General features: G+C 44.0%; 1 protein-coding gene across 11 annotated transcripts in view; it reads right to left on the minus strand.

Annotated features, from left to right (window-relative positions):
* Positions 1 to 17874, minus strand: part of CDK5RAP2 (CDK5 regulatory subunit associated protein 2) — a 172378-nt gene that overhangs the window by 70402 nt on the left and 84102 nt on the right. For all 11 annotated transcript variants that reach the window (XM_070251095.1, XM_023628766.2, XM_070251093.1 and 8 more), the window contains 4 exons: positions 15784 to 15881; positions 9311 to 9441; positions 7673 to 7785; positions 5480 to 5608 (listed from right to left, as the gene is read on the minus strand). In XM_070251095.1, coding sequence (XP_070107196.1) covers positions 5480 to 5608; positions 7673 to 7785; positions 9311 to 9441; positions 15784 to 15881 — 471 coding nt within the window. The remainder of the gene's footprint in view (positions 1 to 5479; positions 5609 to 7672; positions 7786 to 9310; positions 9442 to 15783; positions 15882 to 17874) is intronic.

Raw genomic sequence — 17874 nt, forward strand, 5'->3', positions numbered from 1 at the left:
CAAATCAGATCTCACCACACTATGATGCACTAACAGACCAGACTTGCACAAGTATACTTACTAAGGCATCAAAGTTCCTAAAGATGGATGAGGAAGTTCTCTCCCTTATTGGCTTCTTCCCTCATTATTACTAAAACATTCCCAAGTAATACAGACTAGGACTATCAACTTGGTGGTGGGAGTATAAAATGTTAAACTACTTTGGAAAAAGTAGTGGCAATTTCTTATAAAACTAATAACCCTATGACCCAGGAATTCTACCAGGAAAAGGAAAACAAATGTCCTCAGAAAGACTGCTACATGAATATTCGTAACAGCTTATATCATAATATCCAAAACCTGAAACAATCCAAATGTACATTAATAGCAGAATGAACAAATTGTAATATATTCATAAGATGGAAGACTACTTAGCAATAAAAAGGAACAAACTTGATTCACATAACAACATGGATGAATCTCAAAAACACTGCGCTGGTGAAAGAAGCTTTACACAAAAGAGAGCACACTTTAAATTCCATTTATATGAAAGTCTGGTACAGGCAAAACTAACACATGTTGGAAGCAAATTAGAAGGGGAGTGCGGGTGGGGGTGGGAATTGACTAGAAGGGACATGAGGGACCTTGATAGGGGTTTGGGTTACACAGGTACAAATATTTACAAAACTTAGCAAATGTGGACTTACGATTTCCATATTTCATTGTATGTAAATTTAACCTTAAAAGAAAAAATAACTATAAACATATATTGAAGTTAAAGATACACATGCTAGAGTAATTGGGGGAAGTACACGAATGTTTATAGTTTACATTAAAATTTATCAAGCAGATAAGATGGAGTGATGACGGATAGGTGGGAAATAGGAGTACAATCGAGGTGGTGAGTGTATGGGTATTCACTGTAAAGTTCTTTTCACTTTGCTGTGTTTGCATTTTTTCCTAACAAAATGCTGGAGGAGAGCCTCTCCCATCTTTACAAAGAGAACAACAACAGTCCCCCTCAGACCCCCAACAGCTCTGGTCACCAAGCGCTCTCTGCCTCTTTCCAAGCTTCTTGAAAGAATTGTCTGTCCTCACCTTCTGTGATGTGGCTGTTGCTGCCAACACTCTCTAGCCACTGCTCACAAAAGGTCCCCAAAGACCTTCTAGCATGGGAGATAGAAGCCACATGGGATCAGGGAGGAGGCAGGGAGAGGCTCCTCCCCAACCCAGTGGATAAAAGAAGGGTTTAAGGGGTTAAATTAGGCTGAGCAAAGTAGTGTTAACCCGTGTCATTCCAAGTTGAAATATCAAAAGCATTGAAGTTATTCTTCATTTCCAGAACCATAACCTCTATTACTCAATACACTGAAATAAAAATTAACTTTCATTTCTCTTTACCTCTGCTGACTTGGTCAAAATTAAAAGCAAACTCTCAGTTTCCAGCAACGGTCAAGAAATTAAACGGTGTGGACATAGAGAAATGTCCCTCATGCCATACGGGACATAAATTTTCAAAGACTCAGAACAAGACGTCAGGAAGACCTATGAGCCTCTACAAGCAGGCTCTGCTTCCAGCCCTCTCACTCACCAGCTAGGAAGAGACCACACTTCAAAGCGTCAGCCAGCTCTCTCTTCATTTCCTCACTCCTCACCCTCCTCCATCCACTGCCATAGGCCTCTGTCCCCTCCTCACTCTGCTGAAACTGCCCAGGTCATAAACGGCTCCCTGCCAACTTCTTGGCTGTTTTCCTTTCTTGTCTTCTCAGAGTACTTGACACTAGTCAACACTCCGTCCCTAAGACACCCGCACTCTCCTGGTTCTCCTCCTGCCGCTGGGGCTATTCTTTCTGGATCTGCTTTGCAGGCTCTCCTTCCTCCTCCAGAAAGAACTTCCCCTGATCTCAAGCAAAGGCTGGGCCCTGTCTACATGCTCCCCTCGTACTCCACACTCGCTCCATTGCAGCCCTCACCACATGGTGGCAAGTGCCTGTCTGCTTCTATGCATTACATATTGGATGGGGCAGGGACCGAGGCTGGGTGCAGTTCTAACAACAGTGCCTCGTGCTCAATAACACACTGCTGAAAGACAGACAAATGAATAAAGATTTTTTCAAAATGAAGCTGGAACCAAAAGGTTTCCAGGATTACCTCTGGTCTTGCTACTCCAAGTGTGTTCTCAGGCCCCATGCCAGGCTTACTGAACCAGAATCTTCACTTTAACAAGATCCCCAGGAAATTCACATGTACGTTAAACTTTGGAAGCAATGCCCTATGGTGTTGCTAAAACACTGAACAGAGTCAGAAGAGGGTTGTAGTTCCAAATCTGCCACTAACTTCCTAAAAAATAAAATTAAAATAGCTGTGTTTAACTGAGTGCCTACTACCTACCAGGCACTCTGCCAAGGGCTTTATAAACCATGTAAAACTCACTGTAACTTACAAAGATGAATTGTAAGAAAATTCCTGCTTTTAATGAAATTAAACTGCTTCCAATAAGCCAAATTATATTTTGTTACTAATAACGGAAGTTAACAAGCACCTTCTACTTCTGAGTACCACTTCTGTCCTCTAGAGTCACACAAGGTCTATTTCTTATTCAACATGACAGCTCCACAAATATCTGAGTTCAATTAAATTATACCCCTTAATCTACGTTTTTCTCCCTAGGCCAAAAAAACCCAATCTTCATTTTCTAACCATTCCTAAATATAAGTAAATAATACTAGCGATTAACTCTTTTTGAGCACTCACACACACATCCTGTCGCTTAGAGGTGGCAGCTCCACGTCACATAGATCATGGTTTGCAATGCTCACCACCCTGTCTATAGTCTGTTCAAATCACCCCTGTACTTCAATTCTCAACCACATTTTTCTATAATAATACATAAATTAATAACCAGTAAATAATTATAAGGAAATGGGGCAATCCCATTAGAGATTTTTTAAATCTAACCTAATCTAATTTAATCTAATCTCTTTTAAATGCACTTTAGAACAAAAGGTTACTTGTTCTTGGTCTTTTGTTTGTTTGGCTGGTTTTTAAGTGAACTGCCCGCGTTCAGGGAATAAACACTGTCGTAACCAGCTGGAGGAAATCCACACCAGGTTTAAAGACAAACCTGACTGTATCAAGGGCTTCCTACTGTTTATACCCTTTATCAAATTAAAAGTTGCAGGGGGGAGGGTATAAGAAAATTAACTATACACCTATTTTATACCTATATCTATCTACATCTATACTTTTGACCTAGTAATTACACATCTAGGAATATAGTCTAAGGAAAAAAACCCTAGACCCAGAAAAAGATTTGTGTCCAAAGATACAGATCAGGTAATTTAAAATAGTGAATAACTGAAAACAATCTATACATCCAAAAATTGCGAGGCAGTTGTTAAATTTCAGTGCATCCACAAGATGGAATAAGATGCTATAACATAACAACAACTGGGAAAAAACAGGAATCAAAACTATACATGTATTGTGGGCATGTGTTCATATACGCAAATAGAAAAGGAAAGATTCCAAAATGTTAATTAATTGTGTGTGTTTTAAAGTGACAGGATTAGGGGTAATTTCTCTATTTTCCAAGTGTAAGGTAACGGTGTGGGTTAAATAAATATTGGAGAAAAAATACTGAATTTTAATAACACAAAATATATGTGCTTTTTATTCTTTTTTCCTTTTCTGACTTACAGGCTCCTAGAGAGCAGGAATGGTACCCAGCCCCGACTCTGCAAGCCCTGCCGTTCAGAAAATGCCATGGACATGTAAGCATTTCCAGTATGTTTATGCCTTGTTTCCCATCAAAGGAAAACCACACGCACTCTCAGGGAATAGCAACCTCCCTCTTTGCCACCCCATCCTCATCCCTAGCGACCTCTCCTCCCTCAGCTCACAATTATTGAGAGAACATCATCCTTCCCACGTGGATCTTCCCATCCCATTCCGGGGGAAGACGGGGAGCTGCGCTACAAAGGACAAGCTATTCATAGGGAACATCAAATTGAAGTGCAATCTGACAAATGACTCAAATCTGAATCGGCTGGTATTAAGATCTGAGTGGGAAGAGGAAAAAGCCTCTGTTCTCCAAAGGACATAATGGGACATTTAACAGATTTTTTTCAAAGGGCAAATGAACAAACAAACTTGCCATTTACGACTCAAATGAAGTAGGTGAAGAATGAGCTGCTTATTAAAAATGCTGCCTGGGAGAAAACAACGCAAGAGACTTGTTTCTCCCTAAATGGGCTGCAGATATTCTTGGTTTCCAAAATTATCTGGAGCCCTGGAGGCTAAGATCAATAAGCTGCCCCCTCCCAAAGAGAGCAGATGGCCAGAGCACAGCATAAATACCTTTGAGCATCTCCCACTTTGAAGGCAGGAGGAGATAGCTTAAGGCTGACAAACCTTTCCCCAGAAATGATGTGGCAATGAGACCTCCATTTACCTGCTACACCAGGCTGTGTTCAAGACAACTGCAGCCAAGATGATTCTGGGGAAACCAGGTACAAAAAGGCCGTACTGGTGAGAACAGTTCAGTCTTCTGAAACAAGGCCCACACACACATGGAGCAAGCCTCTTCCTGAGGGAGAGTTAGGCCAAGGCAGGGGCTAAAGGGAGGCAACGACAAGCTCCTCCTCACTGTCACAACTTCAGGGTCTTCCTACTGTGCGGCACGGGCCAACAACAGAGAAAGTCGGAGACAACACAGCACAAAGATGAGCAGAGACTCAGAAGTCATCAGGGCGAATGAACAAGACTCCCCTCCTCCTCCCTGGGGCGGGCCAACGGAATGGGCCTCTCACCCTCAGTGAGTACACGAGCCCAGTGAACCACACACTCTTTAGTGCAGAGACACCACGATTTAACCTTTCGTGGCCCTTTCAGACTTTCAAATGCCAACAGAAGAAAATTCCCATAGTCAGGAAGCTGGACTTGTGGGCTCATGGGACACCGACTGCTTACTCCCTGTAAATGGCAGAGCACACAGGAGTTCCTGGGTATGTGTGGGAAGGAACAACCCACACCCGGTCAAATCCATAAGTCCAGATGCCACAAAGAGTGAGAAGAAGAGGCACAAAATGCAGAGGATTAATACAAAAAGTAAATGAAAAATATGTTTACTAGTTTATTTTTCAATGTTAATGAATTCATTAAGACTGCATCTATACTACCCAAATTATCTGGGTGATTTGGCAACTGTCCAGATCCTTCTGAGACCATAGCAATCATCCAGATGTGCCATCTGCAGCACAGATCCCAGAGCCAGACCTGGAGTCAACAGCATCACAGTATATCAGTGTTCATGCAGACACGACCCAAACTTGAGGAAGCCCATGGACAGACCTGCTGACCTGGGGGGCCCTCAACACCCATCCACAGCCAAGACTGGAACTTCAGTAGAGACCTCCCCAGGACAGATGCAGTCTCAAGAAATTTGGGGGGTTGTTATTTTTTGTAATTAGCACATGACAACAAGTATGTTTCTTCTTACCTCTGTTTGTTCTCTTGACTCAAGTCTGTCGCCTCCCTGGAGACCCATGGAGGAGAGATCAACAATGGTTTTCTTCAGGTGCTGGTTGTCTGCATACAGTTCCTTCACGAGCTGCAAAAGGTCACTGACCTAAGAGAGAAGAGCAGGCAGAGGATGGGCTACCCAGCAGCAGACTTCAGCCTCCCAGGCCACGGCCTGGCCACAGACCTTCCCACTGAGCAGATTTTTCAGCATCACAATTATGGAGAATCAGGAGGCCTGATCCTAGTCTTCAGGCTATCCTGGGTACAGTGGAAAAAAAACAAAACAAAACACAGGTCTACCTGTATTCTAACCCCAGAGCCACCAGTTCAAGACAAAGAGATCTGGGCAAGCTGCCTACTCTAAGCCTTCATTTCCTCATCTGTGGAATGGGTGACTGTGAGAATGGACCATGATCATTATCTCCACACCCTAACCTCCTTGGTACAGGCTAAATATGCAGTTGATGACAGCTAACACTATCTGTCTGGTACTTGAGACTCTCTCTAGAGAACAAGTCCCCAGAGACGGCAGCCTCTAAGACTGTGTCAGGGCCTTATTTTACAACATCAATCTTCTTTGTAAACCTATCTAGCAATGTCAGTAATAATAACAGCCTTCAATTATAAAGCAATTTACAGCTCCTAAAATACTCCCACAAGCTTTAGTCAATCACTCCTTACAGAAATCCTGAGGAGGTGGACGGGCTAGTACGACTACCTCCATTTTACAAGGAGGAGCTGGAGTGCCCAGTCACGCGGGACAGGGCAGAGCCAGGCCCAGAGCTGAGACCCAGGGCTCCCAGCCAGCGCACCTCCTCAAGGCATTAGCCAATGCACCCGCGAGGCCAGGAACACAAGCAGCTGAGCAGACACCACCTTCATTCCCTGCAAGTTTCAAAGCCCCATGGCCAGTAATTTTCCAAAGACTTCTTAACTGGGGTTAGCATGAGCCCCTCAAGTACAGTGGGCAACCCTACCCTCACAAAGCAGATGTCCAACACACCAAACGTGAACACAAAGTGCACCCAACCCTCAAGGACATTACAGTGGGAAGAACAAAGCATTCTGGTTCTACAAACACTCACTAAGTGCCAACTACGTGAACTACCTCCTATCCTTGACACAGCCACAGGAAGGACCAACAGCAGCTATTATCATCCCATTTTCTTCGTCTTCAGAAACTAGCAGATGCCTCAATACTCCTTGCCACTCCTCCCAAAACACTAAATATTTATAGTTCTTTCTACTTCTTCTGTACCTTGTACCTGCTGTTTTTTCTCTCTCTCTGCTGAGAAAGCCCTCCTAGACAAACTCCTATTCATCCTTCAAAACCCAATTCAGGCCTCTCTTTTGTTGAGAAGCTTCAACTGATCAAATGAGCACCTCCCAACCCCCAACAGTTAACCTCTCCTCTGCTACCCCTCTACCTTGTACGTCTGCCTATTACGGCCACCCTTGTACTCCATATTGCAATTACTTGTTTATTTCTGTCCACTCCCCCATAATGTGAATTAGTCCAAGACAGAAACTGAATCTGTCATACATACGACAATTTTACAATAAATCACCGTCTCCTCTGAGCTCACAACGTCCTATTCTTATCAATGGCTCTTAGAAACTGGAAATACCAATCTACTCTAACTACACCAATGATCAACAGATTGAAAAACCTTTCCAGTTTTAAACAAGATTTATTGATCAAACTTGGACCTTTATTCTTTCAAAAAGCATCTATTAATTCCCACTATGTGTGCCAGGTACTGGGAAATCAGAAATAAGTAAGATACAATCACTAACTTTAAGATGTTCACAGCCTAGCAGAGGATACAGACAAATACCCAGATAATCAGAGACTAGTATGAGAAGGACATCAATGAGATTAGGCACAAGAAGAGAGACGAATGACCCAAGAAAAATGTGGCTAACTATGTGGAGGGACTGATCAAGCCTGTGTGAGGGGAGATCAAGCCTGGGCTGGGTCCTCCAGCCTGAGAAGGCGTCTATCAGACATGGGGGAGGGCCCTCCAGGTAACGTACAGAGAAGGAACAAAGACAGGCAGGGAGAGAGGGAAGAAAGGAGAGGAAAGGGGCTTTCAGAATCTCACACCTCTGATCAAGAACCCAAGAGACAACAAATAACCAACAAAGAACTGAGTTATCAGGTCGATACCTTTTTCTTAAGTTCTTCTTGAGAAAACTGCTCCACTTGAAACCGATAGGGCTCTTCGAGGCAAATACTCAGATAAGACGTTTGATCACTATAAAATGAAAACGGTTCTTCTTCTGCCAAAAAAAAAAAAAAAGTGGGAAGAGGACAAAAAGAATATCAGAAATAGATCCGTCCAAGACCAGTCCCAGTGTAACCCACCTGAGGCCATGTGAATTGGGTGGGGGCGGGGGGGGACTTCAGTATACACAGGGAGTTTTAACCTTTAGAGCAAAAGTAATTTTCCCTCTTTCTCTACATGCTGATATTTCAATGTATGGTTTTATCACGGGCTATACAGGCTTTCACTGTGGCCAATTCTGAATTATAATTTGCACACCAAGTGTTGTGCCTGGAGACCATTCTGAGTGGCACAAGTAAATAGTGATTTCAGTTTAAATGAGGAAGTGATTCTGTTCAGGTGAGAATACAGGAGAATTAGATGTGACCCTCAAGGGTCAACCCTAAGGGAAATAAAAGTGCCTGGTGTATTTCTTACTGGCCCCGGAGCCTGCCATGGTAACGAGCACACCAAGTGCAGAATGTGCCCGCCAGATCTCAAACAAGAGAATCTGGCCACCGACCTAAGGGTCAGCTTCTTCTGCAGCACAGGTCACACTGTAATAGGGAGGGAAGTTGCAGAGGAGGGGCAGGCATTTACTGAGTGAGGCACAGCCACAAACATGATCTCATTTAACACATGTGGCTAGGAGCTGCTACACCTGATATACCAGGAAGCGCTACACTTCAGAGGAAGCTGCTCTGGCCCAAATCTGGGTACATCAACCCCCACGCCCAGCTCTGAGCCTCAGTTGCTTCATCTGTAAAATGAAGTCAATACCTATGCTACCTAATGGGATGAATGTCAGGAGCAGAGATGAGAAGTTAAGTGCCAGGTGCTGCGCCTTGTACACAGTAGGTGCTCAAGAAATGTCAAACCTACCGTTGCTATTACCAAATTTTACCATTTGTGCCAGGCAGCAGGTGAGAGATACAGAAAGGAAGGAGATTCCAATCCAGACTCTAAGGGGCTCAGGTTCTAGCAAGGGAGAGGGCCAGATATTACTGCGATGAGCACAGCAATGCATGGACCACAGGCCCTCATCCTGCAGTCCTCCCTAAGTGAATCCACTTGTGGTCATGAGAGTGCTAAACAGTAACTGTTGCAACATGAACAGCAACCTCACGCTCATGTGACTGTGCCGTCCGGGCACGCTGCAGCGGGCGCTGCGGTAGGGAGAGCCCAGAAGCTTTGGGCAATGAGTGCTGTTTACTAGAGAAAGGAGACTACAAGGTTCCAAGGTTATCTGGAGCTAGAAGTATCAGATGATGCAGACCACAGGAGAGGCAGCAAGGAAGCCATCCTGCAGCAGACTCTCTGCAGGACCAATACAATTTGCTGGGCCTTTCTACTACGAAGGCTGAAGCCAGATGGATACAGATCGGGAGAGCCAACATTAACACAGTCATCACAAAAAAGGAACCCCCAGATGAAATCCTGTGGGTGCCTCTTCTCCTACGAAAGTCTCAGGACTCTTAAAGTTCAGCCAAGGTCCTCCAAGTGGAAAAACCAAAGGGAAATACATACAAGAGAGCGTGTACCTTCCCGCCTCCGAATTTCGCTGATCTGCTCCTCCAGGGTCTTTTGTAAATTCCGATATGAGAGCACATCCCGCTCCAGTTGCTTCCGCAGAGCAAAAATTTTGTTTAACTCAGCCTGCAGGTTGTTGATACTTGGTAAAACAAGACACCAGAAATTGTAAAACACATCTATTTGTACTTAAAGATGCAAAACCCAGCAAGCGTTCCTTAGATTTTTATGTCATTTGTGGTTTTTCTGGTTATAAAAGTAAATATGTTTATTACATAAAATTTAAAATATAAAAGTATAAAGAAAATAAAAATTACCATGAACCCACTATCAATTAACACATGGTAGACTGCATTTCCTCTCACTTTTTCCCTATTTTTACAATGTTGCAAGAATACTAGATGTACAATGCTAAATTTTGCATTTCTCACTTAAACATTTTCCCACATTTTTGGAAACTCTCTGCAAACATCACTTTTCGTGATTATATGATATTAAATTAGGTGCATGTCTCATCATTTACTTTAACTCATCCCCTACCAGTGGGCATTTCGATCATTTCCAAGTTTTTGCTTCAGATGCAACTAGGTAGAAATGTTTAACTCCCCAGAATGTTTCTCTAGGTGGAAAAATGTCTTGTGATAGCCTGGGTACAGAAGGGGACACTCTCCAGAGCCTGGGCATCACCTGGAACCCAGGCTTCAGAAGAGGAGACAAGGGAGGATGTCCATTGTGTCAGTCCTAAAGAGGCGGTACTGGGGCTAAGAGTGAAGGGCAGGAAGGAAGAGAAAAAAGAAAGGAAGAGTGCCCCAATAATGAGAGCGAGAGAAGGACCGAGTGAGGGCCAAGAGAACTCCACTGTGATGAGTTAGCCACTCAAATACACAGCAGAGCGGATTTTTATTTTGGGAGGGGGATGTCAAGTTCCACATGTGGGTCACCATGATACAGTGCTGAGCTACACAGAGAGCTTGCATGAAACCAGCAACTCAGAACTCAGAAGAGGCCATGAAAATGCACCCCTCCCAGAATCTGCATTAATCTTGCAGAATACTGCCACCAGAACTTTGTCCAGTGACGGACGCGTTTTTCATGTGCGCTAATACCATAGCCACTAGCTAAATGTGCCCATCGAGCATTTGAAATGTGGCCAACAGACTGAGCAACTGAACGCTTACTTTTAATTTAAATTTAAACAGTCACATGGCTCGTGGCCACTGAATCGGTCAGCACAGATCCTCAAGACTCTGGACACGGCACTGGCCAGTGATTTCAACTGACTACACTCAGCTCTCAGAGGAACAGAGACCCCAGTCTACACCTGAACAACACGTTTCCATGGACATCTCTGCACCTAAAGCTTTGTTTCACACTCAGGTTAGTTTCCTAAGACGGATTCCCAGGAGCGCAATTCCTCGGTCAAAGTACATGAACATTTTCCGAGACTACCAACACACGCTAACAAATCAGAAGGCCTGCTTCTCTAAGCACCGAGAAACACATCACTCTCCATCCAGCCTCTGACCCACAGTTCCTTAAGAGGGTCCATCGACACGTTGAAACTGTCTGTAAAAACTTACGAATATGTGCATTTTTCTAGGGAGAAGGCCCATAGCTTTCACCAGATTTTTCAAAAGGGCTCCACAGCCCTGAAATCGTTGGGAGCTATTGCTCTGAATATGTGTGCTACACACTCAAGCCCCACTTCAGCTTCAGAGATTTCTTCCAGTTCCACCCATGGAACTGCACACACAAATCAACAGATTTTGGAAGGAAAATAAAGCATTATGTCTAATCTTCTATGCTCGCTGTTTTGAAGATTGCTCATTGTGAAGCCATCTCCTTTCAAGGGAAGGGGCCCTACCAGCAACCTGTACCTAGTTCCATTTCAAGACAATCATAATGATCAATTTGTACGGCTGATGGAAAACCTTATGGAGGTGTCACAGCACAGCACTCACTTGGATGCGCTCGTGCTGCCGAGACATTTAACCAGGGGCAAAAGGAGGGTGTTTGAGTGAAGCTCCTGCAATTAGGGCTGGGAGAGCTAACTGCTTCCCTCCCGCTTCCATTTCCTGACGGGGTGAAAAGTACACAGCTGCTGCTCCTCTGTCTGTCAGTTATGTTTCCCCAACTCCAGAATCTCTGCAAGGTGTGAGGAGTTGGTGGAACAAAAGGTGCTTCACTCAGAGAGAAATGAAAGTCTTGTGCGTTCTTCCTTCTGGAATGTAGCAGGGGAAGCAGAAATGAGGAGTCAGAGAGATCCAAGCTCCAAATGGCACAGCACCCCTAACTAGCTCCCTGACCTCAGGCAAGTCCGTTAAACTGCCTGAGTCCTGATATGCTCATCTGTAAAATGGGGTTGATACCTTTCCTTCAAGATGGCTTTGAGGATTAACTGAGATGTTATATAAGAAAGAGCTCGGCATAGTGCCTAACACATACGGGTGCTCAACAAACATTATTTCCTTCCCTCACATACCCTAACAACTCCCAAACAAAAAATGGCATTTATAAGCCAAACTTGCTGATTCTCATGAGTTACAGCAGTCTAACTCCCCAGGGGACATGCAGCAATATCTGGAGACACTGTCGGTTGCCACAGCTAGGGCAGGGGAGGGTGCTACAGGCATGTACGGGTAAAAGCCAGAGACGCTGTTAAACATCCTACAACGCACAGGACAGCCCCTCACGACAAAAAATTACCTAGCCCCAAATCCCAACAGCGCCGAGGCTGAGAAACTCTGAGCTACAGGGCAGGGCATCTGTACTAGTGCCAATGCCTCAGTAAGGGCCTGGGCTCGGGAGCCAGGCAGAGCTGAGCTCTGACAATGCCTCACTGTGGAAGCCTGGGTGATACCCTTAACATCTCCGAGAGCAGATTCCCCCTTCTGTATTATGGGGACGAAGCCACTGACAGAATTCTAAGTGTTGCTGTGAGCAACACACAGTGAAGGGGAAAGGACCAGGCATAGAGTTGCCCATAACTAGCTTCCTTCCTCCCTGCCCTCTCTTTCCAGCTACAATTACAAGTCCATCAGATGACCCTAGCGTCATCCACCTTTACTGCCAGTTTCCAGAGAGCGAGCAATGCTGGAGTTACCAAAGGGGGCTCTACCTGCCTTAGCCCACAGTTCTGCCCTCTGGATATGGCCAGGCCTGAGGACTCAAAAGCCCCTACAAGCTGGGTTCATGCTTATTGGGCTACTGAGGCATACAGAAGCTTTTCACGTTGCTATTATTCTTAATAAGTGTTACCATTTATTGAGTGCTTACCATGTGCCAGCTAGAATTAGGCCTTACACATCATCATCCCGTTTCAAAACAACCCTGTGAGGTAGGTAGGTAGACAGGTAAATAGGTAGGTGGATAGGTGAGCAGGCCAATCTCAATTGTACAAACACATATGCTGAGGCCCAGTGAAAAGCGACTTACCAGAGAGCTCAGAGCTGCTGGATGGCAGAGCTGGGATGTGGACCCAGGTCTGTCTCACCCTAAACGTATTTTGACTCTGAAGATGAACAGGAAAGCTTTTAAGCATTCCTATTAGTCACGGCCCTGACCCACCTTGATCCCATCCCACATTTTTATTCATTAAGAAAGAGCCTATGAAACGCAGAGCCATCCACGATGCTGAGGAGGCTTGACAGCATCCATATCCACCCACAGGGCCGCTCAGGGCCCAGAATCAAATCTGCTTCCACCCGGAGAAAATGTGCAATTAAGCTCACTTCGCCCATTCCCCCTTGGAGTTTCCCAGCATTACTCAACCACTGCCCCCCTGCCCTCCCCCCAGCCCAGTGAAAACGACTAGCAGCTGAGGCTTCTTGAAAAATCTCACTTTCAGAGAGTGATGCCTACTCTCAGAATTTCATAAGCATGTTTTCATTTTCTCTAATCTCATTTCAGATTTAAAAATCTGAAAATTATCTCATAACTTAGAAGACTGGGGGGGTGTGGGGAGTATTCACCCACAGAACATTTCCCGAGTGCCTGCTCCACACCAGCCGCTAGGACAGGCCTTGGGAAAGGGACAAGACAGGACTCCCGCCCTGAGGGAGCTCCTGGGCCACAGCAGGATGTGGGCCGGGAGCAGACATGCACACAATGTACCAACATGTCCTGGGGATTAGCTTGGGCCTCCAGATGAATTCTCAAGGACTAGCAGGAGACAAATGAGGGTACGGAAATCCACGCAAAGGCAGAGGCAGGAGACACACGGCCCAGGGACAACGTAGACTTCACACAGCTAGAGTGAAGGGCACAGAGAGGAGCAGGGAGGCAGGATGTTTTTTAATTTTTTATTGTGGAAAATAAATAGACACATACAAAATAAGACAACCTAATGAGCGAGCCCCTCCCCATCTGCCCATCCACCGCCCCAACAATCAGGGAGCCACAGGCAATCTTGCTCCTTCAGTATCCCCGCCCACTCCCTCCATTTCTGGATGGTTTTGAAATGAACCCCAGACATCATATCCTTTCACCTGTAACTATCTCAGTGTGTAGAGAGATGATTTCTTAATATGAGAAATCCCTGAGGCCAACCCTGCACTTACAGATGAGCAAACAGAGGCCCAGAGCAGGCCACTCGCCTCTGGACACAGAGCCAGGGCTAGATCAAGACTGCGAGCCTGTAATCAGCGTTCCTCCCCGCAACTCACTGGTACCAAATAGTTTCAACAATTCCGTAAAGACACAAGTCACTCCAAGACACATAGACGTGTTTGAGTCCCGGGGTTCTGCCACTCACCACCTGAGTGACTTTGGACAAGTCACTTAACCTCTCGTAGTTTTCATGGCCTCACAGAAAATAGGGATACCAATATTATTTACCTCACAGAAGAGCTGTGAGGATCGTATGAGATAATACACATGGAAGCACTTTCTAAATCTATAATACCATACATCTATGGACAGCTAATTTTCGACAAAGGAGCCAAGAACATTCAGTGGAGAAAGGAAAGTCTCTTCAATAAATGGTGTTGGGAAAACTGGACAGCCACAGGGAAAGAATAAAGTAGACCATATCTTTCACCATACACAAAAATTAACTCAAAATGGATTAAAGACTTGAAGATAACACCTGACACCATAAAACTTCTAGAAGCAAACAAAGGCAGTATGCTCTTCAGTATCACTTAGCAGCATATTTTCAAAGACCATGTCTGACTGGGCAAGGAAACAATAGAAAAAATAAACAAATGGGACTACATCAAACTGAAAAGCTTCAGCACAGCAAAGGAAACCATCAACAAAAGAACAAGACAACCTAACAACTGGGAGAAGATATTTGCAAACAATATATCTGATAAGGGGTTAATATCTAAAATATATAAAGAACTCATACATCTCACTAAAAGAACTAACAATCCAATTTAAAAATGGGCAAAAGATCTGAACAGACATTTCTCCAAAGAAGATATACAGATGGCCAAAAGGCACACAAAAAGATGTTCAACATCACTAAATATTAGGGAAATGCAAATCAAAACTACACACCCCTCACTCCCGTCAGAAGGGTATAATTACCAAGACCAGAAACCACAAGTGTCAGAGAGGACTTGGAGAAAAGAGAACCCTCATCCACTGCTGGTGGGAGTGCAAACTGGTACAGCCACCATGGAAAACAGTATGAAGATTCCTCAAAAAGTTCAGAATAGATCTACCATATGATCCAGCTACTCCACTGCTAGGAATTTATCCAAAGAACATGAAAACACTAATGCATAAAGATACAGGCGCCCCTATGTTCATTGCAGCATTATTCACAATAGCCAAGACTTGGAAGCAACCTAGGTGCCCATCAAGGGATGAATGGATAAAGAAGATGTGGTATATATACACAATGGAATACTACTCAGCCATAAAAAAAAAAACAATGAAATCTGCCCATTTGTGACAACATGGATAGACCTTAAGGGTATTATACTAAGTCAAATAAGTCAGAGGGAGAAAGTCAAATACCATATGATCTCACTCAGAAACAGAAGGTAAAAACAACAACAAACACATACAGACAGGGATTGGATTGATGGTTAACCAGAGGGGAAGGGGGGAGGGAGGAGGGAGAAAGGGATGATTAGGCACATGTATGTGATGATGGATGTTAATTAGTCTCCAGGTGGTGAACATGATGTAACCTACACAGGAATCAAAATATAATGATGTACACCTGAAATTTATATAGTGTTATAAACCAGTTACCACAATTAAAAAAGAAAAAATAAATCTATAACAAAGTATTACAAAAATCTGAGTAATTATTATATTTTTATCCTAAGTTCATTGCCAAACATCAGACAATTTTTGATAGAAAATAGGTATACCTGATTTAAATAAGGCAGTCACCACGCGAGCACTTGAAGCTTCCTAAGCAAACTGAGAGGCCTGTGCTGCCTCACAGACTACCAGCATTTATTCAAAACATGCGTGTGTGAGCAGGTGAGCACTCATGTGTGCGTGATGTCCAAACAGCCCTTACCTGTCTGAGTCCTGCAGAGATTTTACCAGATGGGTATAGATGTCCTGCTCTTTCTTTAAGACCTGAATCAGCTCTTCATACTCTAATTGTTGCTTTTCCTGGAAATGACAATGGGCATCTGACATTAAGGGAAGAATTTTAAAAGAGCACATCCTTACATTATGCAAACTTATGTGGCTAATTCTTAAATCCAAACAAGGGTGATCTCCTGTGCCAGGCTCCGGGGCAGGCCACAGTCAGAGAGCACCACCTGCAGGAGGCGTGGGGAATGGCTGCCCATCACTCACCTGGGCAGGAAGCTGAGCTGTGCTTTCCACACTGAAGAGCTGCTGTAAAGGAATCATCACCGTTACCCGGCTTTGCCCATCGCGATATCGCCACGTCTCAGAGCCGCTGATCATCATTTTCACAACGCTACAAAGAATGCCTTTCCACACTTGTTCTTGCTCCAAAAAAAGGAAATTCATAAACCAAAACCTGACAAGTATTAGGGACGAGGGACTTACATTAAAACAGAAGTCAAGGGAGTCACTTTAAAGGCATCCTGAACAGCGTGATGACAGAGAGATCGGAGGTGGAGCTCTGCCACTTACTAGCTATGTGACCTTAGGTAACTAGCTCAACAAACCTCTGTGAGGTTCAGTCTCCTCATTTATGAAATGGGGACGTAATTTCGTGAATTAGCATTCACAAATGTGCAACTTTTAAGTTCAGATTTTGGCTCTGCCACTTAGCAGTTCTGGGACCTCCGGAAGTTACTTACTGGAGCCTTCTTATGCCTACCTGTAAAATGGTGGACAATCACTACCAATTCACGGAGTTAGAGCAGATGAGAGTTAAACTGTGTGCTGTAGGGAACCAGGGATCCTGGGAGAAATGGCCAATTCAGTATTGGGGCAAGGAAAATCAAGGGTAATACAAGACATGTCTACAGCCTTTTCTCATGCTAGAAAATGAGGCAGTGCTTAAATAATGATGGAGTGTTGTCAAAAGCACAGAGGAGCCAGTTTAAAAGGCCAAATCTGGGACAACCTGAGCATCAAAATAAATAACAATAGTAACAGATTATACACTACTGAATAAAATAGGAATTCATGAGTCCATACTGACATGAATAAATGGGAAGACTGGGCTTTTCTTTATAGTAAAACAACAACTAATAAATGTAGAAGGAATGATGGAACCAGAAATATCACCATTTGCCAACCATCATGGTAATAAATGATTCAGCCAAGAAACATAAAAGGATGCTAAACCTAGTGGGTGGAAGTTCGAAGAAGATCAGGATATTGACACAGACTCAAACACTTTCCCCCAAATACTTATTAATTACAAAGGAAAAAACAGTAACTATATATTCAAGATACCTGGCAGACCCCCATCTTCATAAAGTTATCAAAGTCAGCATAGCCAGTAACAGACAAATCTAAACCACGTACCGTTGGATAGGACACAATGAAGGAACACAGCATCACTCTTGTGATATTCCTGCCAAAGATGCCTAACCTGAACCCAATCATCAAGAAACATCAGAGACACAAACTGAAGTCCATTCTACAATATAACTGGCCTGGACACTTCAAAAGTATCAAGGCCATGAGAGTCCAGGAAAGACTGAGGAACCGTTCCAGACTGAAGACTGAAGAACCAAGACTATTAAATGCAACACGTGATCCTGAATTGGATCCTTTTGCTACAAAGGGTGCTACGGGACCACTGGTGAAAGAGGAATGGGTCTGAGGATTAGACGGCAGTGGTGATCTCTGCTAATTCCCTGGCTGTGCCGTGTTCTACAGGAGAATGTCCCTGCTTACAGGAAATACACACTAAATGATTCAGAGGTGACAGGGCTTCACATGGACAACTTACTCACAGATGGCTCAAGAAAAGTAAAATCCTGTATCCTGTCATTTGTCTATAAATGTGAAATTATTTCAAAATAATTAGAAAATGCTAACAAAAATAAAGTTACTGTGTGCCAAACACATAGCACAGTGCCTAGCATGAACCAGATTGCTCTTAAATGTTGGGGGCAGGAACTCAGTTAATGGGAAGACCACAGCTGCAAGCAGCCCCTGTATTTCCCACTGA

Source organism: Equus caballus, chromosome 25 (assembly GCF_041296265.1).
Source record: "Equus caballus isolate H_3958 breed thoroughbred chromosome 25, TB-T2T, whole genome shotgun sequence".
NCBI classification, from domain to species: domain Eukaryota; kingdom Metazoa; phylum Chordata; class Mammalia; order Perissodactyla; family Equidae; genus Equus; species Equus caballus.